The sequence below is a fragment of the Polyodon spathula genome, chromosome 2 (assembly GCF_017654505.1).
Source record: "Polyodon spathula isolate WHYD16114869_AA chromosome 2, ASM1765450v1, whole genome shotgun sequence".
NCBI classification, from domain to species: domain Eukaryota; kingdom Metazoa; phylum Chordata; class Actinopteri; order Acipenseriformes; family Polyodontidae; genus Polyodon; species Polyodon spathula.
Window position 1 is genome coordinate 62,708,556 of NC_054535.1, and position 23,731 is coordinate 62,732,286.

The window sequence follows — 23,731 nt, forward strand, 5'->3', positions numbered from 1 at the left end:
ACATTAGATTTGAATGGGCTTAAACTCATAATTCATTGCTTTGGAGCAACATGTATTAAATCTAGTTTAATGTTGCTTATTGAAGAAAAATAGGTGGTTCAAATGGGATTTTCATATACAGCAAATAGCTTTACACTGTATGAACTCACAACACTCTTAGCAGTGTTTTATAAAGGTTACATTTGATGTTATTCTTATTGTTCATACCACATCACGTGAAACATTTTTTTCTGAAAGTAGCCTAAAGCTCCCACAAGTTCGGACCGCCTGCAGATATTGACCGACTTTCGATTAGTTGAAATCATGTCACTGTTTCTGATTTTTAAGGGCCAATTGGCACATTTAGACCTGTCTGCCAGTGCAAAATGCCTTATGCCCCAGTGCTTTGACAGGCAGATACAATTAATTGCACAAGAAGGCAACTATTATATTAACTACTTAATATATTACTTGAATGTCTGTTAGTTTGGCATTTAAAATATGACTTGTGGCAATGTTTGGGAGGTTTATGTACATTAGTACACTATGTAGAGGAGAGTGGCGTTTGATTTGAGTACTTGGAAATTGTAATGCTCCAGTACTCGTCTTGAGCAACAATAGATCTCAAAAATCCCACCTCTACTGTCAAAGACCGCAAACTTTTAAATCTGTGAGGCAGACTTGAATATCAGTCAGTGCTCTTTAAAATTCCAAAATATTGTGCTATTTTATCGCTGGTAATTACCTTTTTCAGAAGTGAAGGTATTTCCAACCAATTGTAAGCACAAATCGCTTTCGCTTTCCTGTAGCCATTTTGCATTAAACTCTGACATTGCAAACAGTTTAAACGTTCATAAAATTTTTCCAGAAGCACATCCCTACTATCTACTGTAAAGGAGGGGTTTACTGGTAGTTATCATTGCCCTGTGTGATATGTGTCCATCTGTACCCTTTTTTCAGACTTGATCTAGCATGCATCCTTTCTGGGTCCTGTTTCAAATTGAGGAAGACAAGGACGATCTCACTGTTTCATGCATAAGAGCTCTTCTTAAAATGTATTGGTTGGAAATGCTTGCAGTATATGTAGTGTTGTGTATCGGTAAGAAATGAAACTTTGTTTCATAGACTTTCAACTAGTCCTTTAAGATTTTTTCTAGGAATGGTGCTTGTGAGATGTTTGAAACAATTGAAAGTTTTCAGTGCTTTTGATAATTGTAAATTAATGACAGTCCATGAAAATATTCTAATTGAGATTAGAATGTGAAACTATAACCTTTTTATGAGGTGTGAAATAAGTAAATATTTGTGTTTTATAAAAAGTTTCAAAATAGATTTTGGTTTTTATAGATTGGTACAAGTACATAAGATGCAGTTCAGCAAAACCATTTTATAAAGTCATAGTTGATAACTGTATTATATTGTTGAACCAACAGAGACTTAATGAAAACTATCTGATTTTTCATTTTTTGAAACTTGTGGAATATTAATAGCAGTTTAGTTTGTGGCCATCTAGCTGCAGTCATTGTTAGATGTTGAAAGGAAAATATGTGCTGAAGGTTACACATTCTATTACATAGACTTGCTGCATCAATGTTAGTTGTGAAGTGATTGTCATATAAATGTCTCCAGTCTACAACAGTGTCTACACCAATACAGATACTTTCTCATAGCACACCCAAGGTTGGATTTGCCAAACTGACTTTTTTTTGTCTCAAGGATTTAATTTGGGTTTTATGTGGTTTAATTATTTATTTTTGGATAGACTACAGAGAAAACACTTTGCTCTGGTTACTTTGGGTGTGGTCATGTTAATAAACACATGGTTATGGAAAGCTTGCTAGTGTATGTTGCAGTTAATCTAGTGTGTGCTGTGGTCTATTTGTGTAATTTAAATCCAGTGTATGTGTGCAAAAAGGAACATTCAGAAGGCTAGATCTGGAAGGTTTTAGCTTTACAAGACCTTGGTCCCCAAGGTCATGGTATCAATATCGCATCCTGACAGTAATGCACAGCATGGCACGTCCTCAGTTTGACAGCATTTTCCCTTTTATGATGACAAATAGGAATGGTGTGCACAGGTCACATTATGATGGGACCTGTGTTATCAAATGGTCTACCCCCTCTCCAACTAGCCATCTAATGATCATATAGCTGCTAATGTATCAGTTTCATGTTCCCTTTTTTAAATAATGTGGATACAGAATTTCTAGAGAGGGACATTTACGGTTAAATTATTATTGGGATATGAAGATCCTGTGTTCCAGCCTGTGCTTCGTAAATTAAGAATTGCATTTTTTATGTATTTATACCTACAGTATATAGTCTTGTATGCATAGCACCTTGACTGCACTGGGGGATCTCTGGTATTTTTCTCATTTCTGTTTTGATGCACCAAAAGATTCTGTCCCTTTTTTTTTTTTATTTGTTTATTAATCAATCTGTTTGTTGATTTGATTGGTTGTTTATTTTGTCACAATGCCTATGAGGGAGCAGGCTGTCTCTGTGAAGATTAGAGGTGTCTCCTCCTGGTTGGGTTTTGCTGATGTCAGAGAGCTTTAGTGGCTGCAAGTGGGAAAGCAGAGGATTACTGTGACACAAAATCCCAGGAAATTTTCCAGTAGAAAACTGGACTTGTTCCAGAGAAATGGGTTGTGTGTGTGTGTGTGTGTGTGTGTGTGTGTGTAAAAGTAAAGTTAATTTATCTGTGGCTGTGTTATCCCACTTTACTTGACAAAGGTTTTGTGCAGTGCTCTAGAGATGGGAAATAACCAGCGCTTTCCATTAACACTTGCCCTGAATCCCTTTAGAAATAATGTAATATGCCGTATCACTTGCAGAGCTGGGTGTTATAGAAACTGGCACACATGTTGAAATTGCCTGTTTGTTTGTTTGTTTATTTATTTATTTATTTATTTATTTATTTATTAATTAATTTAAACTAGCTGCTACAATTGGTGTCGCCCTAGTTGGAGGCAGGCCGACTGAGCTGTTGCCTGTTGTGAAATTCCAGCCATCTGTGGGTTGGCTTAGTTGTGTGTTTATTCTGTTGTCAGCAGTGCAAGAACCACATACTATCCTAAATATGGGAACAGCACACAACACAATGAACCGATTTATATTGTTGTTGTACTTAAAAACAAACTGTCAACTGTACCAGTCGACAGGGGAGTCGCTCAGCAAAGTTTCCTCAAGATCTGTGCCAGTAGTTTTTTGGTTGTTCCCCTAAGTTTCAGCTAGAAATGGGGTTTAGCTGATGAGGCTTATTTTATGATACATTGCAGTTTAAAAATAAGTACCGTATTCCTTCAAATTTAAGTTGCCCTTGAATTTAGGACGCAGCCCAAATTTACCACCCTCAATTTGAGGAAAAAATAAAACATCAAGTAAATGTGCAGACCCGAACTAGTCTTCCTGTAGATTAACCATGGAGCTATTGTGCTGCGCACTGTAGTACTTAAGATGGGGTCTCTGTTGTACACACACGCCTCACTCACTTACAGCATCCTGGCAACAGCAAGCATGACACAACATCAGGCAACATGTAGCCTAGCAAACACAACAGCATTGACCGCATTGCAAACACAACAGTCAGAATGGTATGCACGATACCAACAGAACATAACGTAAGCACATTGTTGTGTGAAATTTAATTACTTTAAATTTAAAAGGAAGTTGATGTGGAAGTAAATAAGACAATTACTTCACAGAGTAATTTTAAAAGGTCCTTTATTATTTCAAACACACACACACACACACACACACAAACACACACACGCAGTTACATACACAGATGCTATACTGCGAATAACGATATCCCTAACGGGACACAACCCAACAAGGTTACATACAAAGATTATATTAATCACAGATCAATACAATCCATGAGACGCAACTGAACTAATTCTTACCCTTCCAAGCGGATCGGGAGAGCCCTTCGACCCTGGTAAGAGAAAGCAGCTGTCTCCAAGAAATTACCGAGCAGGACTGCGTGCTAATCCTCACGGCTGACTCTCATCAGAGCAGGGGAGAACCCCGTCCTTTATAACTTACCAAGTTAGGCTTTTGCATGCGAGAGAGTAATTGGCCAGATCACTCCCTCGAGGCTCGGCCCTCTGAATAAACCATTCCTTTCCCTAGAACATTCTAACCAAAACAAGTTATATAAACGTGACAAAAACAAGTTATATAAGATATGGGGTTATTATAGGGCAAGGGCAAAGATGAACTCGAACGCATTTCTAGAACTTTCTAAAACACACTTTTTTTTTATTACATTCGGTCCTTCGGTCGAGATTCATCTATGCACTGCCAAATACATTGTTCGCTGTGTAATTCTACGAAGATAGATACATAAACATATTTGCCATACACACAGAAGAAATACAATTCCCAATAATATTAAGATGGGATGGATTAATATAGTTAATGTTCCTTTAGCCTTTGGTGACCATCCCTCAAATATGGACCACCATGCATCTTGTGCATTACGTTCAATAACTTTCCCTAACCCTAAGATGGTATTTTGTGCCATTATCGTTCTAATTTTTAATACAGTAGCATTGTGTTGATGTTGTTTTGCTAAGTCAACTAATTCAGACGATCGATTCAGCAATACTTGATGTTTTTGCAGGGAAATGTGAATTCCTGAATGCAGAACTTCCCACTGGATCCTGGTGAGAAGCTCTTGCTGAGAATGATTGGTTAACAAATAAGTATCATTTCCCCAATGCCAAAGATATATGTCTGATAAACACCCAGAATAAGGCACATAAGTAAGTTGTGGATGGGCATGCACCGTACTTACACATAATTTATGAGGGCCAACTTCGTGCAAAATTTCCCTCAACGGCTCACGTCTCCATTCACACAACCCCTGTCCGTCTGTAAAACACGGGTTAGTATATCCTGTCCTTAATAAGCAAACCATGCCTTGGTCTGTCTTGTCACAATCTAGTAAATCATATGTCTGATTAGTATGTGTATCCAACCACATGCCTGTAACCTGAAGATACCAGTGAGCTCCCCCAGCAATTATAGGATGCACATAGTACTTACATACAGGCGTCACTCTCGTTACATTATGCGTAACATATCTCCCTATACACATAGTTTTGTTACACATAGTAGACTCTTTTACCACATTCACCCATAACTCTGAAATATTCCAAATTTTTTATATTCATGATTACTTTGTCGTAGAATCAATGATTGTACTTTGGTACGTTGATGAGATGCATATAACATTTGTAATGTACATTCTGTCCAGTTCATCCACTTGGTAATGTTCTGCCACTGTTGTAGAGTTACGTTAGTTATGTCTATGACCAGCTCGGATGCTACTCGGTCCCAGTACGCTTGATACACATGCATGAGCGCACCGTCGGGCATCCACTGTACAATTTTATCCAGGGCCATCCGAGTATTATAGCCCACATTTTGCAATTTATGTGCCGTTACTTGTCCGTCAATTGTGTTCATGAGTCCTAGTCCAGTCCCTGTTCCCCCCAGTAGGGTATCATACCAGGCACGTTTAGTTCGCCAGCCACACACAGTGTCCCAGTGACTAGAGGATGTGCCATACGAGTACATGTATGTATGAGGGGTATTACATGAGCATTCATATTCTTTGTCGATCAGGCATAACCCAGATGTCATACAAATATGTGGTGCGATTAGTTATCTTGGTAGGTTCATTATCCATATCGTCTTATTAGGACATATTTGATCAGTAATGTTTTGTAAGCATGTAAGTGAGGTACCCACACAGAGGGAAACGTGACTTGATACATTCACACAGGGACCTGCCGTCACCACACACGCCGGTCGATTGTCCATTGCAATTTTTACAGCACCACAGTGTCCCAGTGACGTTGGCGAATGAACACTTTGTATTACCATTGCGGGTGAAGTTATCTTGGGTTCGGGTTTCGGTGTAGTTATTCCAGCTTTGTTAATTGATGTCCTGGAGACCAGGCCTGCAGCATCCCCACCACTGCCAATATCGCCTTCGTTCACCATACCCAGTGCTTCATGGTGAATCTGCAAACAAACATACACACTCACAACTCATTAGTTTTCTCTTATATAACATTTAGTAGCTGGGACATGTTCCCAGCCCTCTTCACCAGGTTTCATTATTGCTACCGTATTATCTTTTCCTACTGCAATCACATCTGCCGATTGTGGCGGTCCTTCCGCCTGTTGTACCCACACTTTAGCTCCATTAATGTCCGTGGACCCAAACCCTCCTATTCCTCTAGCTGTGTTAGTTAAGGGTTTATTCTGTGACATCATTCATATTATATGGTTTTATCAGTAATTGTGCTATCTTGTCTCCTTTGTTTAGGACAATTGGTACCTCTGACGTGTTAATTTAGACCACAAGTCTTTTCGAGGGATTTTTTTTTTTTTTTTTTTTTATCCAACCCTCCCCCGTTCCCCTGGTTCCCTTAGTAGTTACCACGGAATGTCCACTGTGTATTCTCTTTCTTTTCTTCCTGTGTGCTCCAGTCTCCTAAGTCACCCAGTTCTCTAATTTTAACTACCACTCTCCCTACCTCTGTGCCCACTTCTGATATTAATAAAGCCAGTATGGCTCCCTTATATGGTGGCGGCGCGTCTCGTATTACAGCAGCGCGTGCACCAGCAGTCAAAGGGAACTCATCTACTTCATGCGCGTGTCCGGTATACACAGCTTCTCTCATAGTTAACTCCCGTAAGCGCTGTATGCATTCACTCAAAGTTCCCCATGAACCCCTCATTTCAGGCCAACTTTGCAATGTAGGATATTTTTCATTTGCTCCTTCTGCCATTAAAGTAAGGAGATTAGTATCACCATTATTTCCATCCATTCGGTTATGAAAACCTCTGCACCACTGTCTAATAATGAGATCTGTGCTCAAGTCCAAAAACTCAGAGTAATCACCGACATCTACACGTACATTTCCTGCTCCTGTATCGTATAACCGTAACAACCATTTATCAATTGGTTCACCTTGCTTTTGACGATATCGTTCTCTGATATCAAGACGCTCTTGTTGTGTGTAATCCTCAGTAGACAATTGAGCAGTTATTATGTTGCCTTGTGGACCAGCAACTTGTCTGCGTCTAACAATAGGTTTAGCTTGCAAAGGGGGTGGTTTGGATTCAAGGTCTGGTTCATCATTTGGATCTGGGTCAGGATTATCCGGGTCCCAAATATAGTCCCGGTCATCCGTGTCCGAGCTCCAAATGTCACCATCCCATCGTTCCGGATCCCACCCTGCTACATTTGCACTAGCCAGGAACGCACGGATCTTTTTCTTACTCGGCGTTTTCTTTTTTTTAGCATTAACTTTAGCAATATACACCGCAGCCCTCTCTGCCATTCCTGTCGTTTGCTGTAATTTTCCTCGCAAAACATCACACTGTGCCTGTGCAAGGGATGCACGTCCCATTGCATCAGACAATTCTACTATTTGCCGTTCTTGCCTTTTTTTTACTTGTTCCAACTCCTCATCCTTAATGCGGTAAGCCGTATACACAATCCATAATCTACGTTGCAATGCTCGTATTGGATCTTTATTACCAACTGGTACTTTCTTTAGACATGTCGTTAATTGTTCAGGTTTTGCTTGTTTCAATAGTTTAAACGAAGATTCTGGCAGCCCTCCGCCCTTTCTTAATTCTTGTGCCCCATCACTATAAATGGTTTCATCCCATTCAGGCAGCACCTCAGGCTCAAGCACCTTATTCTCAAGCTCCTTATTCTTGCGTTCAAACATTGTGATTATTTACGTCCAAACTTCCTTTTATGATCCCGCCGACAACGCCAATAATGTTGTGTGAAATTTAATTACTTTAAATTTAAAAGGAAGTTGATGTGGAAGTAAATAAGACAATTACTTCACAGAGTAATTTTAAAAGGTCCTTTATTATTTCACACACACACACACACACACACACGCAGTTACATACACAGATGCTATACTGCGAATAACGATATCCCTAACGGGACACAACCCAACAAGGTTACATACAAAGATTATATTAATCACAGATCAATACAATCCATGAGACGCAACTGAACTAATTCTTACCCTTCCAAGCGGATCGGGAGAGCCCTTCGACCCTGGTAAGAGAAAGCAGCTGTCTCCAAGAAATTACCGAGCAGGACTGCGCGCTAATCCTCACGGCTGACTCTCATCAGAGCAGGGGAGAACCCCGTCCTTTATAACTTACCAAGTTAGGCTTTTGCTTGCGAGAGAGTAATTGACCAGATCACTCCCTCGAGGCTCGGCCCTCCTGAATAAACCATTCCTTTCCCTAGAACATTCTAACCAAAACAAGTTATATAAACGTGACAAAAACAAGTTATATAAGATACGGGGTTATTATAGGGCAAGGGCAAAGATGAACTCGAACGCATTTCTAGAACTTTCTAGAACACACTTTTTTTTTATTACACGATTACTTGCACCTGTTTTTCTCCCAGTTTGTGAACTGTGGTATTGCTTGGCATGTCAAAATACAGGGGTCTGAAAAGCTTCTTTTGAATTCCTCAGGAAGCTAATTACTCTTCTTTGAAAATGGCTGCATGTATTTCATGGATAATTTGAGATTGCCCTTTTCTCAGCAGTAAGTCACGTTCCTGCTTGTATATGCAGGCAGTCGTCTGTGTTCGTCTTTTCACGACAGTCAGTCACATTGCTGTTTGTTTACTCGGGTAGTCGGATCTTTTGTTGGCAATTTTTAATACATGCATCACTATACTGTATTTGAATTTGTCGCAGACTGTTGTTTAGTGTAAACCTTTTAAAACTTACGTTGACACATTAATTAAAATGACTGTGTGTAGACTATTTTGCTGCCCCAAATCCCCCCCCCCCCCCCAAAAAAAAAACACATTATTAACCGATAAACAAAATCTTGAATATTGTTTTCGTTCCAGAAGTAATATTTTTTTTTTTTTTTCATTTTTTGTTTCTTTCCAAAACCCAAGGCTGAAACTTTAACATTTAGCATTGGGGGTGGGGGGGGGGGGGGGAATTCATCAAACTGGGGAAATAAAAATTTTTGAAAAAAACAACACGTTGTTGCAACTGTTGTTTGTCAGAAAAGTTTCAACAAATCATGCAGCTTTATGCAATGTGTTCAATCATTTACTGAAAGCAAATTAAACCAGCTGCCAGGTTCCTAAATGTGACAGGTAGTGCATCAGTGAAGCAAACGTTTGCTAGATTTATTTATTTTTAAGTGCTAAAAAAATGTCGGCCTATATTAACACTAGTCCTTCAGAAATGAAAATGTTCACGGGTTCTACATATTTAATGGAAATCATGAAATCCGTTGTAACCGTGGAAAAAGAAAATAGCCCTAATGAGTTTTGGTCCAAATCAAACCGATTTGGATAGATTGTTGTGAAGAATCTATGGCATGCATTTACTTCAAGTGTTTTTGCATGTGGCTTTGTAATACTTATTAAATCATGTGATGGTTTCATAAATCTGAGGAAGCATATACCTGAAATTAGAGCCAAAATTATGGGGACATTCAAAGTCTATTGTAGCTGTTGTGCTGCTATTTATCTGTGACCATTGCACAAAGGTCCCAGGTTTGATGCTGTTGCCAAAAGTGATTTGAATTAATTGTTAATTGTTAATTTTAGTCTGATAGATTTTACATTGTGCCATAAGAGGTTTTTCTCTGTTACTTTGCTTCAAGTTTATTTAGTACTTGCAGTTTAAGAGCATGACCCCTCTCTGCCTGGAGAAATTATGACTTGGGACGAGGTTGTCCTGAGAACTGTAGTAGCGTGAAGGGCGTTCTTCCTCATCAGTGATCTAATCTGCATAAACCTTCTTTTTTGATACTCTGGTTATTCTAGTGCGAAATAGTCCTGTGCATAGTTCAGTGGGTCATTGGATATGAACAAGAGAATCTAAAGTTTCAAGAACAATTGCCCTTCCTGTCCTTTTAAGTTGGAGTTATACTTTTAGATGAAGATATGGCAGCTGGACTGTCAAGGACAGGTTTCAATGTAGCCTACTACCTTAAATCGGCATCTGAAATCATTCTTAACTTGACTCGGAGCAATATAAAATCATCATCTTCTGCATTGTGTGGATCAAGTTCAGGCTTGTCTTGCTTTAACAGGGCTGTAGGCAGAATCGGCACGAAGACCCAGATTGAGTAAGCATGGAGATGTGAGTCCACTTTCCTCTCTTGAGGGTGGTCCCTCCAGACACATTGAAGCCCTGTTCTCTTAGTGCCACACACTGTCAGTTTCATTAGGCAATGCTCTCATCTCTGCTGTACATAGTCTGGGTCATGAGGCATTGTGTGTGTGTGTTAGTCATTGGAGCTGTTGTCTCATTTTATGCATCCTCGAGTTCAACTTTAAAAGAAAACATTTGAGTAGATGCCTGAACATGTAAAAAGATAAAAAAAAATATGTAAAATATTTATTGTGCTCTTGATGCACTTCTAGGGATTTTTTATGTTGGAAAACCAATACATAAGGCACACATCAACTAACCAGCATTACATTTTCTCCCCCTCCACTGCAACAGCAAACAGTCTACCCCACAGTGGTTAGTACAGCACTGAGCTTGATGCAGCCTCAGCCGAGGTCAAGCACTCAATTTCTAGCTTCTCAAGGGCTTTCTGTATGTGTTGCCAGTGTACTGGTAAAACAGACTTTAAACTCTTGTCAGCACAGTTGCTGGTGCATGCATCACAGTCCCACTCAAATAAACCTGTCACAACACAGACTCCGCAGTTAGAGAAGAGTACAAGGGCAGGCCTCTAGCTTTTCATCCGAGCAGCACTAAACGTGCGCAGAGTGCCCAATTATTTTAGCATTATTGAGCAAGCCTAGAGGAGGACCCGAGCCTCGCTACATTAGATTTTCTTTAGTAATTTGCTCAAGTACCGCTGAGGACACTTAAAGGGCTTAAAATGGTGGCTGCAACCAGCTTCCTTTCTGGGTTATTAATTCAGGTTTTCTTTCTCCTAAATTAACATGCTGTGCTGTGGTGCTGAAAATTAATTCTATCACTAACTTTCTCAAAATAGAGGGTAGCGTCTGATGCGTCTCTCCACCTCCCCCTAAACAGTACTGATTTTAAAAGCCTTATGTGTCATTGGTTTTCATCTGTTTTAATAATTTCAGCTTTTTTGTTAAAATAAAAACAAACAAAGATTGATTAAATATTTAGAGATTGCTCAAGTGCACCATTATTTCTAAAAGTAACTGTTACAAAACTAAACTAAAACAACTTGCTTTATTTTAGTCAGTGTTTTATAAATCTTTGACAGTGGGCAATATTCTTGAATCCATTTCAGAAAGACAAAAAAAAAAAAAAAAAAAAAATTTAACAACAAAAAAATACTAATTTAATTCAATTGGTTTTAAGTCAGAGGTTCACAAACTTCTTTTTTTTTTTTTTTGCTGCACCCTCCTTCAGAAAACTTTTTTGCTGAGCTCCTCTTCTGAGATGCATGCCCCATGCACACTTGCCCCTTTTAATAAACAGTAGAGTATTTAGAACAATATGTTTTCCCCAACATGTTATCTTTTTCTGAAGACAGAAAGCAATACAGAACAGTACCACTGTTCAAATATGTAATAAGCTTGAATATAAAAGAACATATTTACTTCAATGGGTAGGATGAGCCTTCTTGCTACCACACACTTTGTGGTATCTCGGCTTGATTTTGAAGAGTTTCCGCCTCAGATTTGTCTCTACATTCAGACAATCTCTGTACTTTTTCTTGATGTAAGCGAAGAAAACCCTGTTTCACACAGATATGTTGAGGCAAAGTGAACAAGTATTTTGACAGCTGTTTGTGACAATTCAGTGAACTCCTTTTGAATTGAGAGCCAGAACTGATCAACAGGCATAACTTTAAAATTATCTCTCCAAAACTGAGTCAGCAGCAACTTCGATCAAATTCTCTTTTAGACTCGCACAGAAATCTTAGCCTTTGCTACAAAGCTCTCTGAAAAACGGATTTCGAACCCAGGCAAAATTGTGCAATTCATTTGCATCGCATTCAGAGAAAATCTACTCTGAATTGCTTGCAAAGCTGAGACGTCTGTCTAACGATAACACTAGCGAGAACAAATACCGTCAGTCAAGTTCATGTCTCTGTGTTCACATGTTGGTTTGGGCGCTAAGATGTATGTCGGAATATTGTTCAATGAAGCTTTGGTACAATGTGCCTTGTTTTACAATTGCCAAGAAGTCAGAAACAACTATTTACCAGTTTAGTAACCTTGCCATGCCACCCAGATTGAAAACCTGTTTTTAAGTAGTCTTGAGCTATTTTCCATTTGCTTCAGAATTTCTCCTTGGAAGTTTGGAGTCAGTAGTTTTGAGAATCTTGCCCAGTGTGTTCCTATTGCTTATTTTTTAATTTATTTTGATATTGAGTTGTTTTTGAAGAACAGTTGAATATCTCTCTCCTTTTTTCACAGCAGCAGCAGCTCCAGGCTCAGCATCTCTCACATGGACATGGGCTTCCAGTGCCCCTCACGCCCCACCCCTCGGGTCTGCAGCCTCCGGCCATCCCTCCCATGGGTAGCAGTGCAGGTCTCCTGGCCCTGTCCAGTGTGCTTAGTGGACATCCTCAACTACCAATCAAAGATGAGAAAAAGCACCACGAGAATGATCACCAAAGAGGTAGAAAATGTGCACACATATTCATTGTTATTTTATCTTTTATACACAAACAGCTTTTTTGGTGCCGTAAAGAAACCAATCGTAACAAATGTCAATTTAAAAAATACGAATACATTCGTAGTTACAAATCCTGACCGTTCTACTTTCTGCAAAGCTGTCATCAAAAGACAGCAACAAAGTATAAAAAACTTCCAGATGTTCAAAAGCTAAAGGGTCAGTACTTACGGTTGACCTTTTGCAGTACTGGTGTTCAGAGCCAAAAGCTTTACAGATATGTACACAGTAGCAATGATCTGCATCTGTAATGTGCATTGCCTTATAATTTTACACTGTATGTATTGGCAATCAACCAGTCAACTAGGATAAATACATAACAAAAGAAAAGTGCTGTGTAACAGTTTAACTGTATGAATGAAGATACTATGATGCAGGGATTTTTTATTTTACTGCATAAGATGAACATGTAGAACTAAAAGTGTTGCTTTTAACTCCAAATTAATAAATGGCACTGACCTACCATGCCAATTCAACAGAAACTATACATACTCAACTGTTTTTCTCATCCCTATCACTGGGTAGACCATATACCGTGTTGATTACACAGCACATCTCAGCCACACCATGTCTGAGTGAAAGGAAATGCCACCATGCCACACGAAGTTTGGATCTTGTACATTTCCCTTAGCTTAGAATACTTTTTTTTTTAATGGAGAGCAGTAGCAATATGGCACTGAATAGTCTTCTTGCCACTGTTTACATTTTTTACATGTACGTATGGTGTTTTTTTTTTTTTTCCCTGACACTTAAAAGGCCCTAATTTTGTATTTACAGCGATGGTGGGGGATGCATGTAACCTAACAATTTAAAAAAGATATGTGCCCAGTAAATAAATGTAGAATTGTAAACATTGTTTTAAATAACACTGCTTTTAATGTCGCCCCCCCCTCCCCCCTTATTGAAACCTTCATCTACTGCCATAATGATGTGGTCTGTTCCATCAACAGACAGGGACTCCGTAAAGGTAAGGGAATATTCTTTATGCTTTACTAGTTTGTATATGTAAAAGTTTGTTTATTGCCTAGTAAAACAACACATGGATGTTATGAATCGTCAGGAGTAAACACACAACAGGGCACATACAGTATTTATATTGTTGGACTAAAGTATTTATAACACCATGGCTTGGTGGTTTGTGGTAAGCCTCTGGGCTAACTGGTGACCCCCGTTACCCAAGGAGTTATATTTTCATGTGACTCTGAGGACTGCTGGTTTCAGATCCTTTCATTTATTATTACACACAAATATATATATATATAGTATATATATATATATATATATTATAATATTAACATATATAATATATATATATATATATATATATATATACATACATACATATACAGTACCAGTCATAAGTTTGAGTACACCTGCTTGAAACCAGGTTTTTTTATGATTCTATGCTTTTAACTGTATAAACATGTCTATAAACACTTAATATTTCATTATATCATACGTGTACTTATATAAGCTGATAATCATAAGTGAATTGCATTAAAAAAATGTAATTTTTAAATGAAAATGTAAATCTTGTCAATTTCAATGAAATAGTCACCCAAAGCAAGGGGATTTCAGTCTGAAGAGCAAGTCAGTTAAAATTCTGAAATGTGTATAACACGGTGTTAGAACACTGGACTAAGTATAAAAGTGTTTTTGTTAGATGTTCTCAGAGTTAACTAGCATGTTACCTAATTAACCTTTTGTCACCAATTACTGTTAACAGGTGAGGGTCCATGATTACTATAAATATAGGTAGCATAGGCACAAGTTTGTCATTCCTGAATGTAAGGGAGTAGAAAATAGCAAAATATCCTGTTAAGCAAAGAAAAATGTAATTACTTTAAGAAATGAAGGTCAATCTTTAAGACAAATCGCAAGAACTTTGCAACTGTCTGTAACTGCTGTGGCCAAGACCATCAAACGATTTGAAGAAACTGGCACTCATGAGGACTGAACAATGTCAGACAGGCCAAAGGTAACCTCAGAATCAGAGAACAAGTTAATTTGAGTCACAAGTCTGCGAAACCGTCGATTAACTTCCCCTGAAATACAAGCTCAGCTAAATGCTACTAGAAGTACAGATGTTTCAACATCAACTGTTCAGAGGAGATTGCGTGAAGCTGGCCTAACTGGAAGAATTGCTGCAAAGAAACCATTAAGAGTGCAGAATAAGAGGAAGAGACTTGCCTGGGCCAAAAAACACAGAAACTGGACGTTTGAGGAGTGGAAGTCGGTCTTATGGACGAGTGAGTCAAAATTTGAAATATTTGGGTCCAACCGCAGAGTAATTGTAAGACGCAGAGAGGGTGAGCGCATGAGTTCTGCATATGTGGTTCCCACTGTCAAGCATGGAGGAGGCAGTGTCATGGTCTGTGGTTGCTTTGCTGGTGACAGACTTGGTGATCTTTACAAAGTCCATGGCAAGCTCAACCAGCATGGCTATCATTGCATACTTCAGAGGCATGTCATTCCATCAGGATTACGGCTAGTTGGGCAATCCTTCATTCTTCAGCAAGATAATGACCCGAAACACACCTCAAAGTTGTGCAAGAACTATCTGGCGAAGAACGAAAGTGAAGGACAACTCAATCTAATGACCTGGCCTGCCCAGTCTCCAGACCTCAATCCCACAGAACTTGTGTGGGACGAACTGGACAGAAGAGTAAAAGCAAAGCTACCCACAAGTGCCCTACATCTCTGGGAATTGCTGCAGAAGAGCTGGGAAGACATGTCAGGTGATTTCCTGCTGAAACTTGTTAACCTAATGCCTCGTGTTTGTGAGGCTGTTAAGACAAATGGTGGCTATAAAACATTGTCAGTTATGAAAAAAAACCTAGTTTCCAGGAAAAGTACTCAAACTTTTGACTGGTACTATATATATATATATATATATATATATATATATATATATATATATATATATATATATATATATATATATATATATTAATGATGGGGAATACCTGGAAGAAGAAACTTCTTTCGACCAGTGCGTGCTGTCAGTGCTAACGTTGTGAAACCTGGACCCTCAATGCAAAAGTTACAAAAAAAATTACAAATCAGTCAACGGAGTATGGAAAGATGCATGCTGGGAATAACAAGAAGAGACAGGAAAATGAAGGAATAGATGAGAGCGCAAACAAAAGTATGCCATGTTATTATAGGAGTGAAAACTGAAATGGCAGTGGGCCAGACATGGAACATGCCTTCATCCAGCAGTGGATTGAAAAAGGCTGATGATGATGATGATGATGATGATTTATATATATATATATATATATATATATATATATATATATATATATATATATATATATATATAAACACACAACAGTTGTAGTCAAAAGTTTACATAGCCCAATGGAAACTTATAATTTCTAGAACAAATAATTTATAGGAAAAATCTTCTGTAGCAAAAGTTTTGCTTATATGTCAAGCAAGCAAGGGCTGCACCAAATATTAAAAAGAATGATTAAGCGGAAGTGTCCCAGTTGCTCCAGGAGAAAGCAGAAGTGTCTCAGTTGCTCCAGGAGAAAGCAGAAGTGTCCCAGTTGCCTCTTGACCTTGTGTCTGCAGTATTTGTATTCAGTTACTGCAGTCCTTGTAAGACTGTCTCTGTTCTTGTATTGGTTTATTCCTATGTGTTGTTTTTTACAGTGTTCATTGTAGAGAAAGTAGATTCACAGGTGTATATGCTAACAAAAAAGTCAGCGTCTTTTAAGCACATTGCCTTAGAATTGGATAGTGCAAATCCAGAGACAGCATTCCAAAAATGATAAACTACTTGCCTCAGCTCCGCTTTCAAAATGTCATCTGACTGGAGCTCCACTTTTTCATTTTCCACTGCTGCTTGGTCTGCTTCTAGGTCTGTGAGAGCAGGTAACACAGAAGAAATACTTGCAAGAAAAGGGTTCTCAACAAAACAAAGTTTTCAGACCCATAATATCTTCAAATCTGGATTGAAATTCCTTCTGTATTTGTCCAAAAGAAGTACAAAAAGAATCAGCTCTATAATGATTCTGTAGGTCTGTATTGTGAGTGACTTCAATTTTAGAAAATGAGGAAAGATAGGACTTTAAGTCAGGAACAAATAATGTTCTTATTTTGCTCTGAAATGCCATTTTTGCTTGCCTTGTAGTTGTAGGTTGAGAACATTGTGTGAGCTTGTAATGTAAGTTAGAAAAGATGTATTATTATTATTTAGCTTTATTAGCCAGTCTGGATCATCAAGTTCCTTTTCTCTTTTCCCTTACTTTCAAGGAAGTTGCAAATTACAGGGAGCAGGCTGTGAAGTCGTTCCAGCACTCATCCTCAAAGCCATCTGACTTCACTATGCATAACCAGATTGCCATACTCTGTTTCAACCTCCTCCATTAATTCTCCGAACTGCCGGTGGTTAGTAGCACTGGAACAATTTTGAAAGTGGGGGTACTGAAAGCCATTAAACAAAACTGTAACCCCTGTATGTGATGAAAGTCATGCAAAGCCAGTTGCCATTGGTTCAGGGCTTTTGAAACAATGAAATTCACAATCTTGATGACAACCTGCATAATCTTTTGCATTTTGCAGTTTTTCACCTTGCTCACAAGAGTCCACACACAATTGTGATACTGTAAAAACGTCTGAAATGACTTGTTGTCAGATGTCTTGGACGATCGCTTCTACCCTCCTCGTTACTGTAGTATCAGATAACTGTAGCTCCCTAATTTTGTTTTAGTATTTAATTTCTGTTGGAGGAAATCCTGCATATAAAATTTCCGCAGAAGCCATGAAGCACTGCCTTTCTGTACCATGCTAATATCCAACCAATTTCAAAGGATGCCTGTTAGATATTCTGCAACCGGGCTAGCAGTTTTTAGCACTTTCTGTTGTTTTTTCAATGATCTGACAAGCTGGTTGGTTTTGCTTTTCCGAATGGAAATACCAGTTGGGTATTGTTCATTAAGTTCCCAGTGCACACTCAAATATTGTTGCTCCAAATTGCTGGTTTTTAATACTGAGACGACTTTCTGGCATATCAAGCAAACTGGCTTTTCAGATTCTTAATTAAAAATAAAGACAAAGTCATTTGTCCATCTCTCCTGAAACTTGCTGTGCTCATTCTGAACTTTCCTTTATTTTTTACAGTAGTTCCAGTTTCAGTTTCGTTCACAGACCCCTCATTTTCAGCAACCGTTGCACTCGTACTGGGTTCATTATGCAGGTTATGGTTGCTTTCACTGTGTTTTTTTTTTTTTTTTCGTCAGCGGGAAAAGATACCGATCCATTCTCTCTTACTGATAGCATTCACGCCTTGCGACGTTGAGCGAGAAACAGAAATTTTAAATGCATTTTGGGAGTTGTATTTTACTCGGCTCATTGTCACGTACTTATAACACTTAAGCGGGAGCTGAGTAAAATACAACTCCCAGAGTTCATTTAGGTTTCTATTTCTAGCTCAACTGCGCAATGTTATGAATCCCCTTTTTTTTATTTCTAAATCTTTATTAACAAACGATCATTTGAAGAGACAAATTTAGGGTCTTGGAGGCTGCCAGTGGCTCGCGGGCCGCGCAATGAAGATCACTGTTGTAGACAGTACTATTATAGCATCAAAGGGTATGAATACTTTCAAATTAGCATTTTTGGAGTTTTCATTGTTTTCATTTCCATTGGTGTATGTAAACTTTTGACAAGAAGTTTGTGTGTATATGTGGATGGATGGATGGATCTGTTGCTCCTTTAGTTGCTCTGTGTAAAGACAGGCTTTTTATGATCGTCTGTGCTGGGCAGCTTGGAATGATGTTCAACAGCTTGGGTGTGCCAATTCTGAGCTACCTCTGCACAGAGAAATTATTTATTCAAGCAGGGTAATGCCCCTTTTAATTTTTCTCCTCAACTAATTTGTATTTAGAGACAGTATTGCTTGTTCACAAAGTAATTTCTGGCAGGAAGAAGTTCAGTGGATATTTAAATTTAATGACCCCTGAACTTTTTAAAATAATTATTTCTCCTGAAAACCATCCAAAGAAAAAGAAACCAGTCTATGTAAAGACATATTGTTACATTTAGTCTTTTATAAGTAGTGTTTTGATTTTATTTTATTGGCAGCAGAAATATTTGATTAGCCCAACCAACCTGCAACAGTAAGTTTAATTGTAGGAAATATTGCTGTTGCTTTTGAAGAGGTTGTCTAGTGTGTTGTAAAATGGAGGAGGGTGTTTAATGGTTTAAATGTGTAGCTGCAATTTAAACCTGCTCTTCAAGTAATCGGATACAAAGCCCACGGGTTTAATAATGAGGGGGAAAAAAAATATCAGTGTGCTTTTAGGCAAGTTGATGATGGCTGGTAACATTGGATTTTTGTTGGTCAACTTGATAACATATTTGATGAAATTATTATTATTATTGTTATTATTATTATTTATCAGTCAATCGATCAATCTTTATTTTATATAGTGCCTTTCATAGTGGACCACCATCACAAGGTGCTTTACAAGGTGCAGTAACAAGAAGAAAATCCATAATACTATGAATACAGAGAAATGCGTAATACATGAAGCAGTACATTAAGTACAGTGGAAAGTGCATAATACACAATAGTAACATAATACGTGAAATAACAGCAACACTGCAGCTAATCGCAGATATCGGGCTTAAAGAGCATGAAAAACCAGAGAGAACAGGTGGGTCTTGAGAGTTGTAAAGCGAGTGACAGTGGGAGCATCACACACCAAAGCTGGGAAAGAGTTCCAAAGAGTCAGAGCCATGAAGTTAAACAAGCGTTCTCCAAGAGTGGTGCCGTTTTGCTTGAGGATAGCAAGCAGGCCAGAGTCTGTTTAAAAAAATAAATGAATTCCAGTTTTAAAATAGCTCATCCGGCCGTTTTGCTTTCTTTTAGGATGTGTTGCATATCTGAAAATCGTAGAATGTACCATTCAATTAGCCTTGTTCAAAGCTAACACAGTTTGGTGTGAAAGTTCACCTAGTTGAACGTACAAAGAAATATTCTCCCAGCCTGTCACCATTACTGTTTTACACAAACTACCTCTTCAGAGTGTTAGTCTCAGTTAGCAAACTTTTGAGAAAGGACCACCAACAGAAAAAAAGTTTAATACTGTTTGCAAACGTTCTCCTAGTTCAGTGGTCCTCAAAGAGGTGCCCACGAAGCCAGGCCATCATGCCCCTGGCAGCTGTTACTAAATTATGGGTTGTGAACACATTTCTGGTGGGTCGTAGCGTGGGAAAATAAAGAAAGCTTTTTCGCATACTTTTATTGAGAAAAATAATACATTTCAGTATTTTAGAATTTAATTTAATTTTTCTATATTTTTTTATTTCACCAGACAAGGGAAAGAGCGTAGCATATTTAGTTATGAATCCACTTTCTCTGAATAATTATACTGGAGAGAAGCGATCTTTAAAACAGAGTAGTGTTGACAAATTTGCAAAATTGAAACAAAGCGAGACGCTATCTACACTTTTTTTTTTTAATTTTAGTTTACAGTTATCTGTGTAAACATGCTATTGCCAGGTAAGATCAAATTATGCCCGTGCCAAAATGACTTTAAGGACCACTGCCTAGTTGAACCCACCTCTGGCTTTCAGTAGTTATCCACTTGCAGTAGGGTGGGTAAACGTAATTTCCGATTTTATCTATCAATAAATCAAATATACTTTTGTAAACAGTTTTCATGTAACTTAAACATATGTGAAAAAAAAAAAGAATATTTTAAACCTGTAAGATACTTTTTTACGAACCAAACCTCGCTTTAACTTTCATCCAGTGGCCGTCCTTGGATTTTATTTTCAAGCCTCTTAATTAAAATTGGAAACATATTTATAGATAAAGTATTGATGAGACCAACAGGACCACTGCCTAGTCCCGGGATGCCAAAGAATCCACAACTGCCTGGCTTTGGGTTATTAATATAATTACTAGTTACAGAATATATTTGTTTGAATGACTTCAGTCTTTATTAAAATGTGTTATCACCACACGCCTTTGAGTAATAAATAATAAATAGCATTTACACGCCATGTGTATACATTGGTGTCATCATCGGGTGGCACTTCAGTGTAAGATCTGTAGCCATAGTGCAGCACATCAGCATTGTTCTAACATGTACAGCAGCCATACACGTTATTATTCCAGCTGCTGCAGCCGTATTAATAAAATACCTCCTATCCTTCTAGGAGAATAATGATGTAATTGAGTCATGTGACACATCGACGGAAAAATAGAATTCTTCTAATATGTGCAGCAGCCGTTTGCATAACAACTTCCTATTTTAAAAAGCATATTTAATTTTCAGTAAAATAACAGATTGAAAACTTAAATAACAAAGGCATTTCTTAATTTAAGGTACGTCACAAATGCAATATTTTTATGACGTGCACGGTTTGTCAAGATTTTTAAGTATACTTAAAGTAATGCACTTAAATTTGTCTACCAAGTGTTAAATATTATCCTTAATAAAAATAACTTTTCATAATAAAGATAAACAAATGTTGCATTGCCTATTGGTACCAAGTATTGGAGTCACCTTGATTTATTCCTCCTCCTCAGATCTTCCTCTCCCGTTCGTCTTCTGCCGTCAGTTGACAAGGGATTAGCTGATAGCCCAGCATGCCTTTCTTCTTATTGGAGTACAGCCTATCACATGACATTGCCCACCCAATATCTCAGATCAAAAAAGAATAGTTTTTACACAGAAAGAATCATAATATTTTAAAATAAAAGTAGGTGGTGAAATATTGTTTTATATGATGGATTGTGCCGGTCACCTGCTTATTTTGAAAACCCTTAGACTAGCAGTTCTGCTTTCTGCTTTCAGAAGGTAATGTCACAGTGTGTAATAGGACCAGTATGTGTTAATGAGGTATTTAACCACTGTAATAAAGTAGCTGAATAATATGCTTTAGCATACAAAGCACCCATTTGCACAAGGGAAAGGACATTGGGAAGATCCCTAAATAAAAAAATAAAAAAGTGCTTCTTGAATCTATCTCATTCTCACATTCCTAGCTACAAGATCTATGCCTAAGATAACCACAGATGCCACATCTACTAGAATTTCCTTATCCCTCTAGAAAAAATTAAGTAATGTATTTTTATCCTAATCACAGGCTTAACTTGTTTTGTTTCTGTTATAAATATGCTTTTAGTCCCACATTGGCAGTATTCAGGTAGGAATATCCTTAAACGCTAAGACCGGACACAAAGAACACCATATTTAATATTTAGAATCCCTGCTATATAATTTACAGTTGGTCTTTTCTGCAGGTTAGAGGTTTCTAAATAGTGGAAATAAATGCAAGTGAGTGCATCCACTTGCCAAATGATAATTTAACAGTTTCTGTATGCATGTCATTATTTACATTAACGGTGAGTAAATGTGTAAATGTTGCAAATAAAAGCTGCAATATAGGACAGAAAATAATCTCATATCACTGTTCATTAAAGCGCTGTGTTCCAGTAGGTGTGCTGTAGCAATTTGTTAGATATTAATTGCTCTCTGCCTCTGGGCAAATTAATGCATATAACCTGACAGATGCCTTAATTCTTGGAAATATGTTCTAATTGTTTGTTTGTGGAACAAATGAATAAATATCTGGGGGCATGGCCAGTGCTCAGGTGGTGTACATGGGTAGATTAGTGATGCGATTGGGTATGACATTGTTATTTGTTATATTCTAATCCAACAACTGTCCACTGAAGTAGAACAAATAATAATTTGTGAAGCACAGTTTGTTGCCTTAGCCTATCTGTTTCAGTTTAATTGATGCTTTTTTCTTTCCATTCTATTAACCATCCTCCCAGAAATGAACATGTGTTAAAAAAAAAAAAAAAAGGCTGTGATTTGGCAAATCTAAGAAAACACACCCCTAGTAAATGCCTGTTTGGGCATATAGGGCCTCATTTACAAAAGAGCATGAATTGTATCTGTAACGTGGACATTAAGTATTGAGCCTAACGTGCACCATAAATCAATATTTACTGACCCATTTAGTAGCAGGGAACGCATTCATTTACATACCATAGTGTGCACACTACATGTATTGTGAGCGATAACATGTATTTGCACGATAATGTCTTGAGACTTACCCTTGAATACCGTGATATATCAAGCCCCAGCAGTCCAGGTGTATCTTTTGGTCAGTGGCTTATTGTGAGAGGTGGAGATGGCATACATTGACTGAAAATGAGCGATCAACAGGTGCAGCCCTCTACAGGGGACAGGCAGCGGCAATGCAAACTAAAGCTGCCCGCGAGTTAGAAATTCTAGTGGAGGAGGTTGTTTTAAATTATACAGTACCGTGAAAAAGTGTTTTCCCTCTGTCTGATTTCCTACATTTTTGCATATTTTTGACACTGAATGTTATCAGATCTTCAACCAAAGTCTAATATTACATTAAAGGGACCCTGAGTGAACAAATAACACAACATTTTGATACTTATTTCTTTAATTTATTAAAGAAAGTTATGCAACACCCAATGCCCCTGTGTGAAAAAGTAATCACCCCCTTAGACTCAGTAACTGGTTACGCCACCTTTAGCAGCAATAACTGCAATCAAACGCTTCCTGTAGTTATTGATCAGTCTCTCATAGCGCCATGGAGGAATTTTGGCCCACTCCTTCATGCAGAACTGCTTCAACTCAGTGACATTTCAGTGTTTTTCAGCATAAACTGCTCGTTTCAGGTCCTGCCACTCTCAATTGAGTTTAGGTCTGGACTTTGACTAGGCCATTCCAAAACTTTAAATTTCTTGTTCTTCAACCATTCTGATGTGACTTGCTTGCTGTGCTTCAGCTTCAGCTCACAGACGGATGGCTTGACATTCTCCTGTAGAATTCTCTGATACAGAGCAGAATGCATGGATCCTTCAATGATGGCAAGTTACCAGGTCCTGGTGTAGCAAAGCATCCCCAAATCATGACACTATCACCACCATGCTTTACCGTTGGTATGAGGTTCTTATTGTGGAATACAGTGTTTGGTTTTCACCAGACATAACTGGGTTCATGTTGGCCAAAAAGTTCCACTCC

At 38.1% G+C, this 23,731-nt stretch overlaps 1 protein-coding gene across 2 annotated transcripts in view; it reads left to right on the forward strand.

The window, feature by feature from the left end:
• The window catches only part of LOC121299012 (transducin-like enhancer protein 4), a 99,491-nt gene that overhangs the window by 38,019 nt on the left and 37,741 nt on the right, over nt 1-23,731 (forward strand). The window contains exons 7-8 of one of the 2 annotated variants that reach the window (XM_041226444.1): nt 12,440-12,644; nt 13,649-13,665. In XM_041226444.1, coding sequence (XP_041082378.1) covers nt 12,440-12,644; nt 13,649-13,665 — 222 coding nt within the window. The remainder of the gene's footprint in view (nt 1-12,439; nt 12,645-13,648; nt 13,666-23,731) is intronic. The other variant, XM_041226454.1, reaches the window with a different exon arrangement.